Below are 22,227 nucleotides of genomic sequence, written 5' to 3' on the forward strand. Positions count from 1 at the left end.
AGCAAGATTTAAGAAAATATTTTATTTTTCCTTGCTAAAAAGAGGCATCTTACATTTCTTAAAATCCTGCACAGAGTTTACCAAAATACAAGTGCTACAGGATACCCTGAGAGGTAAGAGTTAATCTTTATCAAATTTTGAAGTTTCCTTTAAAAAGTGCTTTTCATATAAACATCTTGACATAACATTTATATTTTATTAATTTAATTTATAGGCAATAAATGAATAATCTTAATTTTTTTTCTGACCATTTAGTCTTTCTGATGTATCGTGGATAATCATGTCATTTATCTCTCTAAAATTTGTGTTTTTCATCCAGGAAAAAGAGATAATAATCATGGTATTTCATAGGAGAAATAAATAAAATACTTCAAAACAAGCAGCTGAAATAATTGAGCTTGAATCAACAAGTACCTAAACAAAAATGAAGCTATATTCAGCCTAAGTGACTTCAGAATCAGAATTCATAAGCCTTGTACTGAGCTACAGTCATGCTGCCTTTCAACCCTGTAATATTGCCTAAAGCCTTTTTCCACAACCTTTAGTACTAAGAAAGCAAGGGGTGGGCCAGATCCCTGGAGGCAAGCCAGTTCTGTTCCCAAAGGCTGTTACTAGAGAAGGATGCATATATAGGCCCTGATACTCTGAATTAAGGAGAAGACTGGTGTCCACATTCTGAACTAGAAGGAGAATGGGACATACTCTTACTGTCTGCCTCAGATGAGGCTTATTTCCCAAACTCTTGGTCTTGTGAGGCCAGCTTCTTATTCCCTGGATTTTGACAATATCTGATCCTCATACCCAAGGTCTAAGGAAAGGGTCACTGTACTCACACTGTGGATCTATAGAATTTGCCTTGAAAACCTGGAGCCCTATCTCTACTGATTGAAAAATCAACCATAATTCAAAAAGACACATGTAGCAGCACTATTTACAATAGCCAAGACATGGAAGACCTACATGTCCATTGACAGATGAATGGATAAAGAAGATGTGGTACTTATATGCAATTGAATGCTACACAGCCATAAAAAAGAGTGAAATAATGCCATTTGCAGCAACACGGATGGACCTAAAGATTATCATATTAAGTGAAGTATGCCAGACAGAGTAAGACAAATATCATATGCTTATACATGGAATCTAAAAAAAAAAAAAATGATACAACTGTGCCACATCTTCTTTATCCATTCATCTCTTGATGGGCATTTAGGTTGCTTCCATATCCTGGCTATTGTAAATAGTGCTGCAATAAACATTACAGTGCATGTTTCTTTTTGGATTATGGTTTTCTCTGGGTATATGCCCAGTAGTGGAATTACTGAATCCTATGGTAGTTCTATTTTCAGTTTTTTAAGGGACCTCCAAACTGTTTTCCATAGTGGCTGCATCAACTTACATTCCCCCCAACAGTGCAGGAGAGTTCCCTTTTCTCCACACCCTCTCCAACATTTGTTGTTTCTAGATTTTTTGATGATGGCCATTCTGACTGGTGTGAGGTGATACCTCATTGTGGTTTTGACTTGCATTTCTCTGATGATTAGTGATGTTGAGCATCTTTTCATGTGTTTGTTGGCTATCTGTATGTCTTCTTTGGAGAAATGTCTGTTTAGGTCTTCTGCCCATTTGTGGATTGGGTTATTTGCTTTTTTGGTATTAAGCTGCATGAGCTGCTTGTATATTTTGGAGATTAATCCTTTGTTTGTTGCTTCGTTGGCAAGTATTTTCTCCCATTCTGAGGGTTGCCTTCTTGTCTTGTTTATGGTTTCTTTCACTGTGCAAAACTTTTAAGTTTCATTAGGTCCCATTTATTTATTCTTGATTTTATTTCCATTGTTCTAGGAGGTGGGTCAAAAAGGATCTTGCTTTGATGGATGTCATAGAGTGTTCTGCCTATGTTTTCCTCTAGCAGTTTTATAGTGTCTGAACTTATATACAAAGCAGAAATAGACCCACAGACATAGAAAACAAACTTATGGTTACCAAAAGTGAAAGGTAGGGGAGGGATAAATTAAGTGTTTGGGATTAAAATAAACACAGTACCATGTATTGAATACATAAACAATAAGGACCTAGTGTATAGCACAGGGAACTATACTCAATATTTTGTAATAGCCTATAAGGGAAAAGAATCTGGAAAAAATATATATATAGCTGAATCCCTGCTGTACACCTGAAACTAACACAACATTGTAAATCAATATACTTAAAAATAAATTAAAAAAACAAAACAACTCTTATTCACACAAGGGCTATTCTTCACTGAGTAGCCAGATGTTACTTGTCCTTTCATTGGTCCTCTACTTCACTGATCAAATGTCTTCTCTCTCAACCTAGAATTCTGTCATCCTAGGTTGTATAGTCTAGCCCAGGGAGTCTTTTGTACCTTTTTTAAGGCAGGAAAAGCTAAGAAACACTTGTGAAGGTCACAGCCCAGAAAAACTGGCCCAATAAAGGCTAATTTTTAATTATACAATTACAGACTGCTTCCCCTCCACCATTCCATATCACTATACCAATAAGACTTCAGTATAATAACAGTGGGCTGCAGCTGAAAAAGTTGCTAGATGCAGACTCTATTTCATGATGATGAGTTCTTGGGCGAAGCCCAGAAACAACAGGGACATCAAAATACAAAAGAAAACAAAACAAAACAGGGACACAAGATAAATTTGACGTCTCCAGCACTGATGGCTTCAACAAACATTAAACACACTCCAACTCCTAGCCTATCATATCAGCTCATCCAGTCTTCAGTTTGACCACAAGTCCTGGTTTTAAATAATTTCAGACTCCTTAGCTGCCTCACTGCTATAAATAAGTACAGAAAATCAAGAAGAGCTCTCAGGGCAATGTCCCCAGAGTAGAGAATTTCCCCTGCTGTCACAGAGACATGGACAGAGAACGAGAGAGTTTCCTGGAAGCACAGGGTATAAGCCTGTTCTAAATGTTCTCTCTATGAAATAACCTTTGAGTATTTTACTTTGGGATTGAGGTCTTAGTTCTATTGTAGATGAGCCCTCTCTTGCATCTCTGTTCAGCTTCATGAAGTAACCATGTTTTGTCTCCCTTGGAAAACTAAAATCCAGAACTTGGATATAATCCACTCCTTAAGAGAACTAGAACTGGATAAGGTTCTGTGTCAAAAATTGTATTTTTTTTCTTGACCACGTTTTTGTCCCTGTCACCATCTCACCATCCTTAACCAAAATGCTAAACCTGGTTTGACTGGAACTCTTTCCTTATCTTGGGCTTAGCTATACTCTATGGGTTTGGAAGAAAGAGAATGGGAGAGAGAGAGGTCATCATGGAGCATGACATGGGGAGGGCAGAGGGTGAAAAGGGGGAATGAATGGAAAATTGTGTTGAGGATGGAGGAGGAGCTAACAAAGGAAGGATGTCTCAGGTTATCACAGACTCAATATACATCTTCCTTGCTGACCATTTCCTGATCTGACTCCACCCCTGAGGGACACAGCTCAGCCTTGACCAATGACTTCAAAGGACTAGGGGGAGCAAGGGGCCAGAGGTTCAGCAGTAAAGAATAAAAGGCCACACCTTCCAGCAGCAGCACAGACTTGCTTCTGACACTTCTGTGATCACCTGTAAGCTCCAAGACCTGACATCATGGTGCATCTTACTGCTGAGGAGAAGGCTGCTATCACTGGCCTGTGGGGCAAAGTGAATGTGGAAGAGACTGGAGGCGAGGCTCTGGGCAGGTAGGAAGTGGACTTCATGGGGGAGGATAGTAAATATGAGCCTGGCCAATTGACCAGGAAGTTCTTCAAACTTTTTGAGTTGCTGATTTTCCATCTGCTATGGGCCCATCTCATAGGCTCCTGGTTGTCTACCCCTGGACCCAGAGGTTCTTTGACAGCTTTGGCAACCTGTCCTCTCCCTCTGCCATAATGGGAAACCCCAAGGTCAAGGCCCATGGCAAGAAGGTGCTGACCTCCTTCGGAGATGCTATTAAGAACATGGACAACCTCAAGGGCACCTTTGCTAAGCTGAGTGAGCTGCACTGTGACAAGCTGCACGTGGATCCTGAGAACTTCAGGGTGAGTTCAGGAAATGTTCATGTGTTTTTTTTAATGCTTTTTACTTTGGAATAATAATGGAAGTTGAGTCTTTGATTGGAAAGACTAGCAAAGATCTCAGAAATCATAGATCAAATGTTAGGAAGGCAGACTTCCGGTGGGCATACCAAGACCACCTTGATTCAGGACTGGTTTCAGCAAATGGCTACTAGCAGCCTGAGTTTGCTTAAAACTTTTCAGGAACTTCTGTCAGAACTGGATGTGTTTACCCTAGAGAATATCAAAGAACAGCAGACTTGTTCAAGGAGGAATGGAATCTGGGTTTTGGTAGATGAAGGTCTGTCTCAAGGAAGGAGAAATGTCTTATTTTATGTGATTCCTGATGACTGAAGTTTAGGAAGATATTTGGGAGAATAATTTTTAGGCAGATTGTCTCAAAGAAAAATAGATCAATTCTCTAAATATGTTAAGTTACCCATCAGTATAGGGACAAAGGGGAGGCTTATTCCTGCATTCATTGGAAACTTTACTAAACTCACTCTAAGAACCCATGCAGCCCTAAAATCCTATGATTACAAGAATTAGACAATTGGTACATGTGAGAGGGAGGGATAGAGGCAAATAAAAATGGTGGAATGGGAGAGAAGGAGGGGATATAGGTAGATAGAATATTGAATGGAGAGCTCATAAAATTTAAATTAAATTTAAGGACTAGCTTATCTGAGTTTATTGCATAGATACAACCCATGGAACAGTTTACGATGTGGAGTTGGGAGTGGATGTAGGTATTAAGCCATTATTTTTTTCAGCTATTTTAGGAAACTTCTACTCAACAGGTCTAATTGCCATTTTGTCTCTTACCTAACAGCTCCTGGGCAATGTGATGGTGATTATTCTGGCTTCTCACTTTGGCAGAGAATTCACTCCTGAATTGCAGGCTGCTTGGCAGAAGCTGGTGTCTGGTGTTGCCACTGCTCTGGCCCACAAGTACCACTGAATTCTCTTTTCATTTCACCATTTTGTGTCCCCAATGCCTTCCTTCTGCACATGGGGACTGGGGTTTGGCCTTGAGAGCCCAGCTTCTGTTTAATAAAGTACATTCTATTCAGTGATCAAAATTAATATTGTATCTTCTCCATTATTTACTCTTGTGTTAAAGGAGAAAAGGTTCAATGACTGAGGGGTGGGGAGAAATGTAGGAAGAAACAAGAGCCCTTTGAGAAGAGTGTGGGGACTCAGAAATTGAAGATGGACATCCTGGGAGGATTGAGGACAATTAGGAGTATGCCAAGATGGGGAAAGGAGTATTCTGGGGTGGGAAATGATTAGTTAAGTGGGCAGGGACTTACAGGGCAGTGTGGCAAAAACTTATTATAGGAGGAAGGAAGGAGGTAGTAAGTAGTGCCTGAAAAAAAACAAAAAACAAAAACAAACAAACAAAAAACCAAAAACCAAGGTAGATTTATGGCACATGTCAGAGTTCAAAGGAAAAAAATAAAATAAAAGCTTTGTAGGGATTCACAGTCTAGACTCGGATTACTATTTCAATTTGCTCTAATGTACATTTTGAATCAGCTAAATTGTCATATATCTTATGAGATTGAATTGCAGATAAGAAGATGAGTTGAGGGATGACTGAGAGTTTTCCAAAAAAAGTCTCTATGCACTGACAATAGCTTAATCTTTCCTAAAGGAGTCCACTGTCGCCTTACAAAGCCAAGACTAAGACACTTGAAATCATTGTGCCTCATATTCTGATTAAATGTAGCATGCACTAAAATAAAGTTAGAGTTAGGATAGTATGTGAGTGGTAGGGAGATGACCAACATAGTGTAGGAGATAAGATACTAACAAAGGCTCTTGGTCTAAAACCAGCAAGCCAGAGCTTGGTAACGTGCTTGAAAATGGCTCTCTGGAAGTAGAGGAGAGAGTAAGACATATAGAGAGGGTTAGGAAAGACTAGACAATGTAAGGCCTTGAATATAAAAATAAAAGCTACTACTATGATAGTGCATGAGTAAACAATAAATATTTTTAGAACTTTAAATGACTCAAGGGATAGGATTTGGGGCAAGAATAATCTGCTTAATGTACACAAAATGAATTAAAAATTGCAGAGACTAGACATAGATGCTAACTGAGGGGAACAGACACAATGGCCTCAACCCAAGAAGAGGAGGAAGGTCTGCAAAATGTGAAGGATTAACAAGGGGAGACTAAGGAGGACATGTTTTCTGATTGGCTGGAGTGGATGAGGAAGAAGGAGGTGGTGGCAGATGATTGAAAGCTCCCAGCCTAGGTCTATCAAAAAGAGGCCTGGCAATGACTTGGGGACCTTCATGTAAGAGTGGCATTAACTGAATCATTTTTGAGGGAGTCATTGCCAGGTTGCTCAGGGAATCATGGCCTTCAGGCTCTGAGTCAAACTGTCCTATCAATGGTCAAGATCTTCATACTTCACAAGTTAGTCATTTCTTGGCAGATTTAACTCTAGTAGGTGTGTCCTTGCTCCCACACATTGATCACAATATGTCCTATGAATTATCTTCTAATTTGGCCTTTTGTCTCCACAATGGGAATGAGAGACCAGTGATTACACTGTTGCAGGCTGTCAATAGCACTGGTTTCTCTGGGCCCTATAGCCTCTTATTATGCCCCTAAACAGAGTAAACAGAGGCTCTTCGTGGCACTAAAACTTTTAACCCAGTTGGTCAACAAATGAGAGGGATGTACATGTTTAATCAATCAATTTCTTTTCATCTTTCTTGCCCCTCAACTATTATTCTCATTCTGAATGTCAAGGGGTCAAGGATGGTGATGATGAAATGGTGAGCAGAAGATACATTCTTTATTCCTTAAGGATACAAATTTAGATCTAAATTTTGCCAGTTCAAGACAGCTTAACGGGAAACAAATTCATGATCAACACACACATACACATACATACACATATGCATGTACTAGATGATGAGAAACGATGTCTAGGGCTTCCCTGGTGGTGCAGTGGTTAAGAATCTGCCTGCCAATGCAGGGGACATGGGTTCGAGCCCTGGTCCGGAAAGATCCCCCATGCCATGACCCAACAAAGCCCATGCACCACAACTACTGAGCCTGTGTTCTAGAGCCCATGAGCCACAACTACTGAGCCCTCGTGTCACAACTACTGAAGCCCATGTGCCTAGAGCCCGTGCTCTGCAACAAGAGAAGCCACCACAATGAAAAGCCCCCATTGCAATGACGAGTAGCCCCCACTTGCCATGACTAGAGAGAGCCCCCGAGAAGCAACACAGACCCAGCACAGCTAATAAATAAATAAATAAATAGATAAGAATTAACCTCTAAGCCTCAAATAAAGCACTTAAAATTAAAAAGAAGAAAGTTTTCTTCTTGGTCTATCTTAAATCCGCAGAATATAGAATAATTATGACACAGTCATTCCGTGAATTGTTACTGAATGAACATTTGCGAACCCATGGGAATGAATGTTTGAAAAAACATTATAGTTAATTTTATTTAATGTAAGAAACATAGATTCGATCAGGTGCACTGAGATGAAATATATTTCTCAGAGTACAAGTCAAGGACCCTTGCCTGGCCTTTCCCCGGTGTTGTTGATTATACTAATGGGGAATCACCCCTAAGACCTAAGAACTCACTGCCTTGGTTTGAATCTGAGCATCCTGCTAGCTCTATGACCTGAGATACATTAGTAAATACCTTAAGCCCTCATTCACTGATCATGCTTATCAGACTATTTTGTGAGAATTAAATAAATTAATATGTCTCATCTTTAGTTCACTACTTGGAACATAAGCTCTCTTTAGTTCTTTCTCTAAAAATAGATAATTAAACTTTCTGTATAATTTCTATCTTTTAGTGGTAGTGTTTATGTTCTCTATAGACTCTACCTATCTACATTATATATGTATATGTATTCATCAATCTATGTGATCTTTTTTTCCTAATGATAATGCTTTTTTAAAATTTAGCTTTAAGGATAGTTATCACTATTGAAACCAATTGTGATTTGGTGGAAATAAAAGGTCATTTTGTGAGAAAATGGCAAATTCAAAGTCTGAATTTGGGGAATAGTATGACAGGTCTAGATGAAAAAGAAGAGGTGAGTACTTTAAAAACAGAGGAGTGATACAATCAAATTTGGAATGCAGCCGAGGATAGCTGTGGAAGGTGAAACACTTGGAAATATTGACGTTGAAAGGAGAGAAACTTCAGAGGACTGGACTAAGACCAAGAGGTAATGTATTAGGGCCTAACAAGTGATTTTAGAAGTCTAGAGGGATCTGTTTGGACTCTATGGGCTTTTAGAAGGGACTTGTCTAGAGATGACGAAAAGTGTCTATTCAAAAGCATAATTGTATGAAAAGAACTTTGCCTTTACTTGTTATTCTTCACTTTTTCCCCTCCTGGAGGCAGAAAAAAATAGCCCAGGAGAAATGTCTATGCAGGCATATGCTGGCTCTGTATAAGGGAGGAACCTAGGTTTCACAAATATATCGCTAAGGCTATTCAAACATTGGCTGGACATTTGTACAGAATTGCTTCTAGAGACCCATTTCAAACTCACATCCTATAAATCCAGAAGTGGGGCAAAGTGTCTCTGAGGGAGGGAAAGAGATGGAATACATGGGCTGGAGCGGAAAGCTAACAGTTTTTATTTTTAAGTCCACAATATATGAAGATGGTGGTGCTAAGAATATAGAAAGAGTGAAATCATGGTCAAGTACTAGTCTATCAAGGAGAACAAACTAGCTGTGTTTAGTGACTAGGCAAGGCCCAGTCATCACTGGGTTCTAAGTGGAAGCTGAGGGGTCAGACTAGAGCTCACTGCTCACTGTGCACATCTGTTGTCTTTCTCCACCTCAACAGCTCCTGGGAAGCGTGCTAGCGATTGTCTGGGCAAACCATTTTTACATGGAATCCACCCCCCAGGTACAGGCTATCTGGAGGAAGATGGTGATGGGACGGCCAAAGGCCCTGGCTCACAGGTATCAGTGAGGGCCTGCTGGGTAGTGTAGCATCACCAAGAAAGAGCTTTATGTTTCAAAAAATAATAATAGTAACAGTAGTAGTAGTAGTTATTATCTGCTAAGATTTCTTCCGTAATTCTCTTCAGTTCTGCTTTTCCCAAGCACTTTTAAATACATGAAAACCTTAGGGATTATATGTTGAGCTGTGTGTGTGTGTGTGTGTTCAATTCAATTTTTGTCTGAAGTAGAGATTTTGACAAGAAAATAAAAAACAGAGCAATAAAGGGATATGCTTTGGATATATACTTGGGAGAAACATACACTTGTGAGTTCTTCCAGTTAAAGTTAAAAATACGAGAGAGTTCTGGTGAAAGGGGAAGGATGTCATGGGACAAGAGCTCCTCAGGACCAGACGAATAAGTGAGCCTGAAAGAAGACTTCGATGAAGCCAAATGATCTGGATGAAGGTAGAGTACCAAAGCAGAGATTCTATAGAGGAAAACTAACCCAGGTCTTAAGATGGCAAAGTCCAGGCAAGGATTGTCATTCATTCTAATTATAAGAACGCATTTTCTAAAAGCAGCTGGTTTGTCACAGCCCTTGTGGGGATAGACTAGAGATGGATTAGACCTCAGAGCAGGGGATAACTCTTTTCAAAGTCAACTCTAAAGAATTGGTTGTGGGATTTACTAAAGAACTGTCTAAAAAAAAAAAAAGGAACTGTCTGGTTAAAGTGATGAGAGCTGCCTGGGAATGTTGAATTGATTGCTGTTATCAGGAGAGAAATGTACAGATTGGCCACAGCATTTATGAAAAGAGATCATTGTCAACTGCTCAGAGAGAGTGATTGTCTAAAAAGGGTGAGGGAAAAAAAGGAGTTAGAGGCAACTTCCAGAATCATGGTCTGACTTGCTGGAAAGATGGGTGGTTATTCCACAACATTCAGAGTTGTAGAGGTCCCTGAGTCTGGGGGCTTGCAGGGGGCACATACTCTGCTGAAGATGGGGGTCAGGGCCCCTAGACAGCAAGTACCCCAAGCCACCCCTGCAGGCCAGACCCACACCTGAGTGTGAGTGGAATTCCCAGCTGTGGTCATGGTTTCCTCTTCCTTGTTTTATTTCGTAGACTTCATATCTTGAAGCAAATTCTTTTGGCATTAATTCAAACTCTTTTCTTCATATCTCTGTACCAAAGTGCTCACATTAACAAAGCTTGGGACTGAGAGCTCACAGATAATCAAGTCTGTCATGGTAAACCAGCCTCCAGAAACAGCAACTCTTATCCACGTTTTATATTTAAGTCTTTTCCAAGCTGAAAAAGATAAAAGCCTCTCACTATATCAAATAGACAGAAAGGATTTATTTTCTAATAGTAGAAGTTCACCTATAATATATTGAATATAGGTTGAACTCTTTAAATTTTAGAGTACCTTTGTAAATACGTAGAGATTATTATTTATTATTATTATATGCATATATACGTGTAAGATTGAGCTCATGGAGAAACAAACAAAATAAGGATATAAATATGAAATAAAGATATAAAATGAACCATTCCCTTTCCCACTAGAAGGGTGCCTTTTCTAGTCCTGTAAATGCTTATTTGGAAGCATGAGACCAAAAATACCTTAGGTCCCAGTGGCAGTGGTGTATAGAGTACTGTCAGTGAAGACAACCTCTGCCAGATTAGATATGAGGAAACGTTGACCACAGCCAGAGAGTGGTTCCAGAACACAATGGGCCACTCCATTCTTCTATAGCCACTGCCAAGGAGAATTCTAATACTCTCTTCACTGAACACAGGAACACCTATTTCCCCAACACTCCATTGTGTATTCTCTGATACAAATGCAAAGATACATGCATTGACTAGAGACACTTGTCCATAGAATCAGAGTGAAAAAAAAATATTCAGACAAGTGCATGTATTATTGACAGAACTCAACAACAATGGGATGATACTCGATTCTGCTCTAAATTACCCAGTTCTTACCTATCTTGTTTCTAAACTGATTCTGGATTAGGGTCTTTTTTCTTGGTTACAAGAAGTATAAAAGTATGAGCCCCATATAAGCTTTAGAAGCATTGGTAACCAAGAAGAGCTGAGGCTTCTTCTGTACTCTGGCTGAACAGCATAAGAGTGTCTTGTAAACACCTGACACGATGCTCAACAGAGTTCTAATTGTTACTATTCCTACTTCTAGTTATGCCTCGTGGTCAGCCTCATGGTCACTTCAGGGATGGTGGTGGGAGCTTGAGATATGAATTGCACAGTAGATGGTAGGAGAGAGAACAGCAGAATCCCCCTGATAGAGCCACCCAACATTATCAGAGACACAAATGTCCATCTTGCTGACCCTCCCTTGCCCAAGTCCCACCCCTGGTGGTGACCACCCAGCTTTGGCCAATAGTCTCATTTTATTGGGAGAAGGAAGGGCCTGGGGACAAGAGATGAGGAATAAAAGGCCGTGCAGAGAAGCAGCAGCACAGACTTGCTTCTGGCCCATTAGTGATCACCAGGAGGCTCCCAGACACCATGGTGCATTTTACTGCTGAGGAGAAGAAGGCTGTTGCTAGCCTGTGGGCCAGGGTGAATGTAGAAGAGGCCGGAGGTGAGAGCCTGGGAAGGTAAGCACTGGACACAGGTAGCACAAGGGGCAGAAAGGCAGAAATTATTCCAGAAAGAGGGACTGGTCAGGTTTCTTACATACTCTGACTTACCATCTGCTCTGTGACTATGATCATCTCATAGGCTCCTGATTGTCTACCCATGGACGCAAAGGTTCTTTGACAGTTTTGGTAACTTATGCTCTGAGTCTGCAATAATGGGCAACCCTAAGGTCAAGGCCCATGGCAGGAAGGTGCTGACCACCTTTGGAAATGCCATTAAACACATGGATGACCTCAAGGGCACCTTTGCACATCTAAGTGAGCTGCACTGTGACAAGCTGCACGTGGATCCTGAGAACTTCAGGGTGAGTTCTGGGCATGCTTGTGCTTTGTTCTTTCATCTGGGTATCTGTTCTGTGGTTATAGTAGGGAACATAGGCACTTGAGGTAGTTTTGGGAGGTAATATTTCAGGGAAAGGCTCGATCTTGGTAGTTAGGGTGTTCCAAAGTTCAGAGGTAAGACTAAGTAGACGAATTACTCTATGACCAGCGAAGAACACTGGCCCAAAGTGAGCTAAATGTTTTGGCCTGGGGAATACAAATTGGTCCAGGGAGAAGAATATCTTGCCTTTGATAACTGAAATTTTCTATAAAAATTGATGAACACATTTCTGCATGATTCTTGAGTTTTGAACCAGGAGTAAGTAGGGCAAAGTAAGAGCAACTCTTTTCACAGTTTGTCCCTCCTCCTCTCAACTCCAGCAATGATGAAATGCTCTTGTATACAAGGCATGGGATTCTTTGTCAAATGGTTGTCCAAACAATTTGAATGTATGTGATATCTGAAGACTTAGACTATGTGTATCATGTCTCCATTACTATAATCCTACTTTTAATAAAGGAGAGAAGCAATCCGTAGCAATGCTCTGGGTCAGAGGTTGGCAGGGAAAATGAGAGAAGGATAGAACACAATGGGGTTCAGGGCTGGGAGCCATTGAAGCCAATGTCAAGCCTATAATGATGCACTTTTGTGGGAGTACAACAATGAAAGTTGCTCAACCTCTTATCAAGAAGGAAATGGATGCTTTATCTATTTGCTGTAAGGGCAGCTCAAGACATTCTGTTCACTATGCACTGTCTTCTTTTTTCTTCTTTTTATCCCCAGCTCCTAGGCAACATGATATTGATTGTCTTGGCAAGCCACTTCAGCAAGGAATTTACCCCACAGATGCAGGCTGCCTGGCAGAAGCTGACAGATGCTGTGGCTAATGCTCTGGCCCACAAGTACCACTAGTTGCCTGGCCAGCTGTGTTGATGCCTACCTTAGGGCCCTGTTTTCCAACAATCCATCTCCTGAAGATGGAGGGAGAGGGCCCTGTCTCCAGACTTAACTCCTATCTAATACAAGTAAAATAAAAAGTTATGCTCTATATTGTGTATCCTTGTATTTTCTCTTTGTCTTTATTTTTTATAAGTTGATGCAGCTAAAAGAAATCACTCCTATTGGAATGGGAATATTGGAGATTGAGAGTTTGGGAAGGATATAGAAGGGATCCTTATAAGATTATACAGGATAAGTGTGGCTTCAATGGGTAGTTACTCCTAGGAAAAGAAAGTAGACTCAACTTGGACAAGGTCTTCAGAAAAAGGAAGGAAATGGAGTTACCCTTGAGAGATGCAAAATGATTGACAGTGAGTTGTTAGGACAAAAAGTAGGGGACCTGTATAGGCTGTCATTTGTATAAACTCTATAGAGCTCATTTTGGACTATAGCTCACTTCTATTTAATATAAGAAACATATTTTTAGCAGCTATAATGCAGTGAAGATGGTACTTTTTAGAGACCTAGTCAAGGGCTCCGGTCTCAACTTTTTCCTAGCATCTTCAATGGTACTAATGAAGGCATCATCCCTAAAGCATATGCACTAACAGCCTTGGTTTGAATCTGTATATCACCCGGTAGCTCTGTGACCTGGAACACATTTCTAATTCTATTAAGCCTTTGGTAGAGATAAAGTCCGTTTATGAGGGAAAATGACAAATTCAAGAATCAGCATGACAGGTCTAATTGACAGAAGAGAAATTGGCCCTCTAAAACAGTGGGGTCGTATAAAATGAGAGAATCTGCTAGAGAGACCAGAAAAAGCAGGCAAAGAAGCTATTGTTGCAAGTTAAAAGAACCTGTGAGGTTTCTTGTACATGAGAGTGACATAATGAATAGGGTGTTTTAGGGAAATTGATCCATATGTGGGTATAGACTTGATAGGTCAGAATCTATCCTGAATCTGGGCATAGGAATTTGCTGTGAGTATAATGAAGTGATAGGTAAAAGACTAAACTTGACAGGAGCAATGAAACTAAGAAAAAAAAAAACCAGATAAAGGACCACTGTGGCAAAGATGCTGCAGGATTTGAAACATAGTGAAATAGAGAGCGGAGAAGTAATGGGTGATAGCCAGGTTTCCTGTCTAGTGAACGAAAAGAGGAATTCTATTGACAGAAGAAGAAAAAACCTAGATGTCTGTTACTTGGAGCTGGCAATGGGCATAGCCACCTTTGTAAAAAAATCACTTTGAATTTCTGTACTCAAGTCCCTGGCATAAACTGAAAAGCTAAGGCTTTGGGATTAACAGATAAATTCAAATTATTGCCCCATTGCCTTGAAATATTTAGTTAACATTTTTCAGAATTAACTTCCTAGTTTGTAAATGGGATAATGACCCCTACCTCTCAAATATGTTTCAAGGAGATATTTGTACAGTGCGTTGTCTGTCATCTTTGAAAAGGTAGTGGTAGTGGTTTACATGATGCAGTCTGATCTAGGCCTCTGTGTCCTGTTTCATTGTACATTTTTGAACTGATTGCATTATTTTTGAGCTTCAGACCTATGTGTCTAACTATTTGCTTAATATCCCATTTCAGATTGCTCAAAAGCACATCAAATATAGTATGTCCAAGACTGAACTCCTGATCTTTTCCTAACTTATTCCTGCTAACTGAACCTTCTTTGTGTGTTCCCCATCTTAATGACGATGACATCATCAATTACTCAAGCCTGAAAATAGAGATGGTGGTTTTACTTTCCTCCCTACCACAATATCATCCTATTTGTCTCTCTTTTATTCTACTCCTATATCCATGTATACACTGAAGCCAGAATAATTGTTGAAAAATACAAATCAAATCATGTCACTCCATTCCTTGAATTTTTCAATAGTTTTACTTGACTTTTAGGTTGAAGAAAAAGAATCTGTAACATAACATAAAGATCACTCATAGCATCTTCCTATCATATGACATCCCCCCTTGTCATCTGAATCACAGTCACACTGTCCATCTTTCTATATATAAATCATATAATTTGAATCATTGTCCCCGGTAATTTTTAACCAACCTTATGTTCTACATTTAACCTGTGTTGCAGCATGTGATACAGGTTCTTTTCATTGTTATATAATATTTCATTCTCTTACTGTACCATACTTTATTATCTATTCCACTAAATGAGGAACAATTAAGTTGCTACCGAATTGAGATTCTGATGCATATTGATGTTACAAGCATTCCTATACATGTCTTTGGATGCACACAAGCATGCATTTCTGTATATCTGAAAGTATAATTACCAGGTCATAGACGTTGAATATATCCTGCTCCAGTAGACACCACCAAATATTTTCAAAAGCAATTATACTGTTTTACACTATCACTAGAGAAGTATGACAAATTTTCTTTCTCTACAGCTTTGTAAAATTTTGGAATTGTTGTTCTCTCCTCTTCTTTATATTCTTTTTCCTCCTCCTTCCCTTTCATTCCATTATTTACCTTCTCTTAGTCCCTCCTTTACCTCTCTCCCTCTGTCTTCCCTCCCTCCCTTCCTCCCTCCATCCCTCCCTTCCTCCCTCCTTCCTTCCCTCCCTCCATCCCTTCCTTCCTTTCTTCTTTCCAGCTATGCTGGTGGGTATATATTTGTATATCATTGTAGTATTATTTTGATTTGAAGAAACAGTGAAATTCGCTTTGAATCTTCATTCCTGGGTCTAACTCTACTTTTTTCCTGAGGACGCAGCTGTGGAAATTTCTGTACTTGGTGTTTTCCCAGAAGCCCTGTCAGACTTTATCAGGCTGAACTTGTTTGCAGTTCCTCTGCATTCTCTCTCTGGTCACATCATACTTTTAAATACTTATGCACCAGGTATCAGATATTTTTCTTTATTTCTCATTAAATTGTTCCCATTATAATCCATGCTCCCTAAACTTATTTCAGTAGCTGGTAGAGAGACAATATTTATTAGTTTTCATTCACATGATGGACACTTATTTCGATGAAGGGATGGGAAAAAAAAGAATTTCGTGACCCAAAGTATTTATACAAAAGAGAAAGAAAGCAAGTTAAATCTATGGCAAAATATTTATTCATTCCAACCACTTACAAATATCTCTAGAAACAAAGTGAAGCTCCATATAGAGTCAACTTGATAAAACTTTTGCTTTCTAGGTCTTGGTTTTCCTTACGTATGAATTGAAAGACTTTGATGGGTTAAACTGTAAGATACCTTCCACAATATCAGACTAAAACATTTATGCGTAAATAAAACCAGGAATATATTTGTGGAAGCAACTGATAAAGGCTTGAAGCTGGGAGATAAGTACAGGGAGAGGAGGCTTTCTGAGTAGACACACTGGACCAGCCAATGTCCAATGAAGGGAGCTGAGGAACAAGAGTGCATCTCACATTCCCCCACACCAGTGAACTTGTGTTATGCCCCAGGCCAATCTGCTCTCTGAAGCAGGGAGGGCAGCAGGCTGGGTGGGGCTTACAAGGAGGAGCAGGGCCAGCTGCTGTTTACACTTGCTTCTGACACAACTAGCAAATACACAGACACCATGGTGCATCTGACTGCTGAGGAGAGGGCTGCTGTCTATGCCCTGTGGGGCAAGGTGAATGTGCAGGAAGTTGGTGGTGAGGCCCTGGGCAGGTAGGTTTCCAGCTTACAAGGCAGGCAAAAGGAGAGTGAATGGCAGCTGGGCATGTGGGGACAGAACAATCCTCTGAGATTCTGACAGTCGCTGACTCCCTCTGTCCTTATGCTGTTTTCACTCCTTAGGCTGCTGGTTGTCTACCCCTGGACTCAGAGGTTCTTTGAGTCCTTTGGGGACCTGTCTAGTGCTGATGCTGTTATGAACAACCCTAAGGTGAAGGCCCATGGCAAGAAGGTGCTAAATGCCTTTAGTGAGGGCCTGAAGCATCTCGACAACCTCAAGGGCACCTTTGCTGCGCTGAGTGAGCTGCACTGTGACAAGCTGCACGTGGATCCTGAGAACTTCAGGGTGAGTCTATGGGACGCTCCATGTTCTCCCCTTCTTCTTTTCTATGGTCAACCTTGTGTCACGGGGAGAGAGCTAAATGGCAGGATGCAGTTTAGACTGGAGAAGGGGTATTCTGGTTACAGCACTAGGGACTCCTTAGGACCATTTAGTTTCTTTTACCCTCTTTGCTCACAGCCATCATTTTCTCTTATTCATTCTTATTCTCCTCTCTTTATTCTCTACAATGTCTTCTCTTTCTTTAATTAAATTTTTTATTTTGAGCGTTTAATTAAAAAAAGCTTCCTTCTTTTATCCACTTAAAAAATGTTATCTAATATTTTCCCCTTATCTCTTCTTTTTGAAGCAAGGCAGATAAGATGTATTGCTTTCTGCAATGGTTCTAAAAAATAAAAATGCTAACAAGTTTCGGATTAAGGCAGAGAGAGAAAAACATTTCTACATATAAATTCAGGCTGATATGGATGGATTCACGTCAGTAGTAACACCTACATCCTTCTGCTTATACCCTAGGGACACAGTTTGGGATAAGACTGAAATGCTCTAAGTCCAAGCTGGGTCCCTCTATTAACCATGCTCTTGCTTTTTCTCTCTCCCACACAGCTCCTGGGCAATGTGCTGGTGGTTGTTCTGGCTCGCCACTTTGGCAGGGAATTCACCCCGGAGCTGCAGGCTGCCTATCAGAAGGTGGTGGCTGGTGTGGCTAATGCCCTGGCCCACAGATACCACTGAGATCCTGACCTATTTCTTGGTGACCATTGGCAAACTATTATTTCCCCAGATTCTATTTTCTGAACTTGGGGAAATTAATATCCAGCCCCAAGGGTATGACTTCTGCCTAATAAAGAACTTTCATATCAATTTCCTGATTCATTTTTCTCATTTGCCAAAGATATGGGAAAGCCCCTGAGGGTCTACAGTTAGGGAGCCTTGTGTCTTACACAAAGAGATCAAGGGAAATGAGAAAAGGAAGGGGGCCATACACAGTCAAAAATGGATGAAACTTCTATCTCAAAATATAAGAACTGTCACGAAGATTTCAAATATAGAGAGGATATTGGCATTACAAGGGCTCTATGGGAGACCTCAAACCAAAGACAGAAACTTCAGGTTAATGCTCTCATCCATTTCCAGCGATTACTCAAAAAATGATGTGCTCTATCAGAGACATAATGATTGCTCAAGGTACTGTTATGTCTCCTTTTTTTCCAGTGTCCCTTGTTTGCACATTGTAGACAACAATGCTACACTACATCAGATGTTCCTGTTCTAAGGCATAACCTCCCTCTCCCATGTGCCCTAAAACACCTCCAAAATTAACCCCACCCTCCCATTTCAGGGAAAGCTCAGTGCTCTCATATCACCTGCTCACATATCTTTTGACCCTGGCCTCAGTGAACTTTCCAGTACTGCCTAAAGAAATCTTTCCAAACCCTCCCCCTCCACTCACTTTTCACATTTCTTCCTATCAAGCACATTCACACTCTGTGCTGTTTAAGAGTTTCTGCCTATTTTGTACTATCCTACATGACTACTGTGCCTTTTAGAGTAGGTTCTCCGTAGACTCTAAGTGTATATTCATTGAGTGAAATAATCAATGAATGAATAATTATTTCTTGTATTAGAATTCCTGGGAGTAGAGGACAATCTGAACAATAGATCATTGTGTAGAGTTTCTTTGTGTTAGTGCTACAATATACAATGAGAAAGCACATAGGAAAGTTAACCACTGATCAGACATTTGCTGTCTCACATAGGTAGTAAAATCTTTGAGCATTATTTTTGTCATATGTAACATTAGAAGGATTTCGAGAACTTTCTAACTTGTTTGCATTTCTTTAAGTCTATATCATGTTCCTGTTGGATTAATTTTAGACTTACTTGACTACCTGAAACAGAACATGTTGCTTCCTTCTATAAAAAGTGTTTTTATAATAATTCTGTTTTACTGCCAGGTTATAGACAATGCATTAGAGTTAATTCTTTCACCACTATATTTTGAATTATCTAAAGGCAGAAGATTTTTAAAATATTTATTTGTTTCTTCTCAGGTCATTGTACACAGTAGGCATTGAGAACACTTTAAACCCCAGCAGTATGTTTAAGAACCACATGGTCACATCCCAGAAGCAGAGGAACCTCAGGAAAATTTTAGGAAGTTTGCTTTCACACTCTGAGCACAGAAAAGTCATCATGAGAATCAGACATTAGGAGACAAAGAGATTTTCAAAGGATTTGAAAGAGGGTAAAAGAGACTGTGGGTTTCACAATCTGGAAATGAGTAAACAAAGTACCATTCTTCTCTCTAAAAGTCATAAAAAATAAAAAAAATATGTAAAGATTTACTATACTCTCTTTTGTTCCTTCACCTCTGGAACTGGCCAATGAATCTAGACAAGAAGTTGGACCTGAAAATCTCAATACTGGAGAATTCAAGAGAACATCACTGGGTTGAGACTTGGATCAAATTCAAACAATTACTATATAGTAGGTGTTGGTGTCTCCACATCAGAAGTGAGGAGATCAAGGGATGGAAAAAGACTTGGCAGCTTGTCATATGTTTTCATTCCTTGTTAAAGTGGAGCTTCTGTAAAAGTCTAAGAGTAAAATTAATTCCTTAATATTTGATTTCAATTTTATTTGATAATTCACCCAATGGTTGTGTCTATTTTCTCCTTATCATGTTGCTTTATAGACTATGTTCAGTATGTGTTAATGAAGATGGGGTATGTGCGTGGAAGAAAGAAAGATGCAAGGAGAGAGGAGGCAAGAAGAGAGACAGAGAGTCACAGAGAGAGAGAGAAAGGGATTAGAAAGAAGGGGAGGGGAGAAGAAAACAGACAAGAGAAAAAAAGAAGTAAATAATATTGTGCATTGAGTTCCATAATCATTTTAAAATAAACTAACTAGTGTCATGGGAATTCAGCATCCATCTCCTGAGGCGAGGCTCAGAGAAGGGCCCTGAAGGTTTGGCTTTACGAATGAATGCCTTGCGTATCTGTGAAGGGTGCTCCGATTGAAGCTGAGATTCTGCATCTAAAGATGTACAGCTTCAAATTTAATTTAGGAAAGACTGTCCCTTTGTTCTTGATATATCGATACCATAGCCCACTTATGAGGTGAACAAAGGCTAATTATGAAAAAAAAAAACTAATTATGAATGAAAATCTGAGCCCAATAGAGGAAATATTAATATGGAAGTTATAAACTGAGACATTAACTGTTCTGTAATAATTAGAATATACTTTATCAAAGTTATGGCTATACTGACTCCATTGTTTTATAGAGAAAAATAGATCTTTTTTCTTTTCAAATGAGTTAAACTAAACTATTCCTAAAGTATTCTGTGTGTATGACCTTTGTTTCCACAAGTTCTGCTCTTCACAGAGCATTTTTGTTTTATTTAATTGCATTTATTTAATTTTATTTTAAATTGTTTTGTTCTATTTTTTTTGTTTACTCTATTTTTGGAAAAATACCAAAACTGAGGTAACAGAGATGGTGCATCTGGGAGAGAAGAGTAAATAATAACTGCTTTACCCAGAAAAATATAGATTAGGTTGCTGAGATGGTTTGCTTGGGAAATTAAAATTGAACACTAGAGCATGTACAAAAGAGTTTTAGTTGAATGTAATTTTTGAAACAAATGATAAAACCATACATCTCTGGATGGAATGTCATGATTTTTTTGAAGAAAGTTAATAATCATCCTCTTAAGCATACTCAGACTAAGCCCATCCTGGTATAGAACCTTAGGAGTTAGTTAAACTTGACAGACTGGAGTAAAGGAAAAACGAAACTGTCTGTCTGCCTCTTTCTTGGGGCATTGTAGTGTGTGTGTGCGCACGTGTGCCTGTGTGTGTATTTAGTGCTCGGCGGGGCTGGAATCAAAGTAGAGCAGACGTGCTATGGCTCCCTTCACAGAGTACAAGTAAGCTCACAATGGTGAAGGCAGCACTGGGCCTAAGAGGTGTTCCAGAATCTTTGAGTGCTGACCTGGATTTGAGCTTGAGCCTCTGAACATATGCCATTTATCGCTATTCACTCTTCCTTATTTTTGCCTGGTATGTCTGAGCTTTTGATGTCTTATTACAACTTGAAGCCTTATCCATGCAAGGTTATGGTAACAGAAGGAGAAACCTGTTTCACCCTTTAATCATACCAAGCAGCAATGGTGAAAGATAGCAGCAACTCTTGCCCTGAGACTTGGGTGGTGGTGGCTGCAGCAGCTGTCAGTACCAAAGAGTGGCTCCTTTCGTGGTGGAGGAAGGCACAAGAAAGAAGACACAATTAAGAATTTAGGTGTGTGTGTGTATATATATATATATATATATATATATATATATATATACACAATGGAATATTACCCAGCCATAAAAAATAACATGGATTGATCTGGAGAGTATTATGCTTGGCTGACTAAGTTAGACAGAGAGACAAATACTGTGTGTTGTCACTTATATGTGGAATCCAAAAAACAAAACAAATTAATATAAAATGACATATATAATTATATATATATATATAAATATAACACAAAAAAGAGAAATTGCCTCTGATGGTGTCTTGGTCTTAACCAAGACTACCATCTGGGGTACTTTTCAATATTGGCCTCTCTTAGTCTGTTAAAAAAAATATATATATATAACAAAACAAAAAGAGGCTCACAGATATAGAGAACAAACTAGTGGTTACCAGTGGGAAGACAGGAATGGGAAGGGTCAGGATAGGGATAGGGATTAAGAGGTATAAACTATCATGTATAAAACAGAAAAGCAACAAGGATAAATTGTATAGCACTGGAATTACAGCCATTATCTTGTAATAACTTTTAATGGAGTAGTATAATCTATAAAAGTACTAAATAAATCACCGTGTTGTACACCTGAAACTAATATAGCAGTGTAGACCAACTATATTGCAATTAAAATTAATCAATTAATTTAAAATTAAAATCAAAAGAATTTAGGGAAACCATCTATGAAAACAGGAAACGGTAGGGGAAGTCTTTAAGTAGGTGCTATTTCTGTCAGTCAAGTCAGCAAAATTGTAGCCTTGACAATTTGGCTCTTTAAGGGAAAATATATGTATATTCTATACTATTATTTAGTAAGTTCCATGAGTTTTCCATGATACAGGTTTCCTGAAAAGACATGTCCAAACTTCCCCAGAAGAGGTCCTTTTTGCATACGTATGCCTGATCTCTGATATCAGGACTATGAAATAAGGTCTTGAAAAGAGTATTAATGTAAAATAATGATAAAG

General features: G+C 39.4%; 3 protein-coding genes across 3 annotated transcripts; all 3 read left to right on the forward strand.

The window, feature by feature from the left end:
* Positions 1-3,547: 3,547 nt before the first annotated feature.
* On the forward strand, positions 3,548-5,155 carry HBE1 (hemoglobin subunit epsilon 1). The gene is made up of 3 exons (XM_057749833.1): positions 3,548-3,719; positions 3,836-4,058; positions 4,906-5,155. The coding sequence occupies exons 1-3, from the start codon at positions 3,628-3,630 to the stop codon at positions 5,032-5,034; spliced, it is 444 nt and encodes a 147-aa protein (XP_057605816.1). The 5' UTR covers positions 3,548-3,627; the 3' UTR covers positions 5,035-5,155.
* A 6,402-nt stretch (positions 5,156-11,557) lies between these two features.
* On the forward strand, positions 11,558-13,066 carry LOC130860505 (hemoglobin subunit epsilon-2). The gene is made up of 3 exons (XM_057748820.1): positions 11,558-11,652; positions 11,777-11,999; positions 12,800-13,066. The coding sequence occupies exons 1-3, from the start codon at positions 11,561-11,563 to the stop codon at positions 12,926-12,928; spliced, it is 444 nt and encodes a 147-aa protein (XP_057604803.1). The 5' UTR covers positions 11,558-11,560; the 3' UTR covers positions 12,929-13,066.
* Positions 13,067-16,485: 3,419 nt separating this feature from the next.
* Positions 16,486-17,694, forward strand: LOC130861251 (hemoglobin subunit beta-like). Its single transcript, XM_057749922.1, has 3 exons — positions 16,486-16,613; positions 16,743-16,965; positions 17,566-17,694. The coding sequence occupies exons 1-3, from the start codon at positions 16,522-16,524 to the stop codon at positions 17,692-17,694; spliced, it is 444 nt and encodes a 147-aa protein (XP_057605905.1). The 5' UTR covers positions 16,486-16,521.
* Positions 17,695-22,227: the final 4,533 nt, after the last annotated feature.

This window comes from Hippopotamus amphibius, chromosome 9, assembly GCF_030028045.1.
Source record: "Hippopotamus amphibius kiboko isolate mHipAmp2 chromosome 9, mHipAmp2.hap2, whole genome shotgun sequence".
Classification (NCBI taxonomy): Eukaryota; Metazoa; Chordata; class Mammalia; order Artiodactyla; family Hippopotamidae; genus Hippopotamus; species Hippopotamus amphibius.

Excerpts from the sequence above, each read along its gene's own strand:
- HBE1 (XM_057749833.1), top strand. The coding sequence starts at position 3,628 with ATGGTGCATCTTACTGCTGAGGAGAAGGCTGCTATCACTGGCCTGTGG. Across the intron at positions 3,720-3,835 it reads GGAGGCGAGGCTCTGGGCAG|GCTCCTGGTTGTCTACCCCT; the intron begins GTAGGAAGTGGA and ends CCCATCTCATAG. Across the intron at positions 4,059-4,905 it reads TGGATCCTGAGAACTTCAGG|CTCCTGGGCAATGTGATGGT; the intron begins GTGAGTTCAGGA and ends CTTACCTAACAG.
- LOC130860505 (XM_057748820.1), top strand. The coding sequence starts at position 11,561 with ATGGTGCATTTTACTGCTGAGGAGAAGAAGGCTGTTGCTAGCCTGTGG. Across the intron at positions 11,653-11,776 it reads GGAGGTGAGAGCCTGGGAAG|GCTCCTGATTGTCTACCCAT; the intron begins GTAAGCACTGGA and ends ATCATCTCATAG. Across the intron at positions 12,000-12,799 it reads TGGATCCTGAGAACTTCAGG|CTCCTAGGCAACATGATATT; the intron begins GTGAGTTCTGGG and ends TTTTATCCCCAG.
- LOC130861251 (XM_057749922.1), top strand. The coding sequence starts at position 16,522 with ATGGTGCATCTGACTGCTGAGGAGAGGGCTGCTGTCTATGCCCTGTGG. Across the intron at positions 16,614-16,742 it reads GGTGGTGAGGCCCTGGGCAG|GCTGCTGGTTGTCTACCCCT; the intron begins GTAGGTTTCCAG and ends TTCACTCCTTAG. Across the intron at positions 16,966-17,565 it reads TGGATCCTGAGAACTTCAGG|CTCCTGGGCAATGTGCTGGT; the intron begins GTGAGTCTATGG and ends TCTCCCACACAG.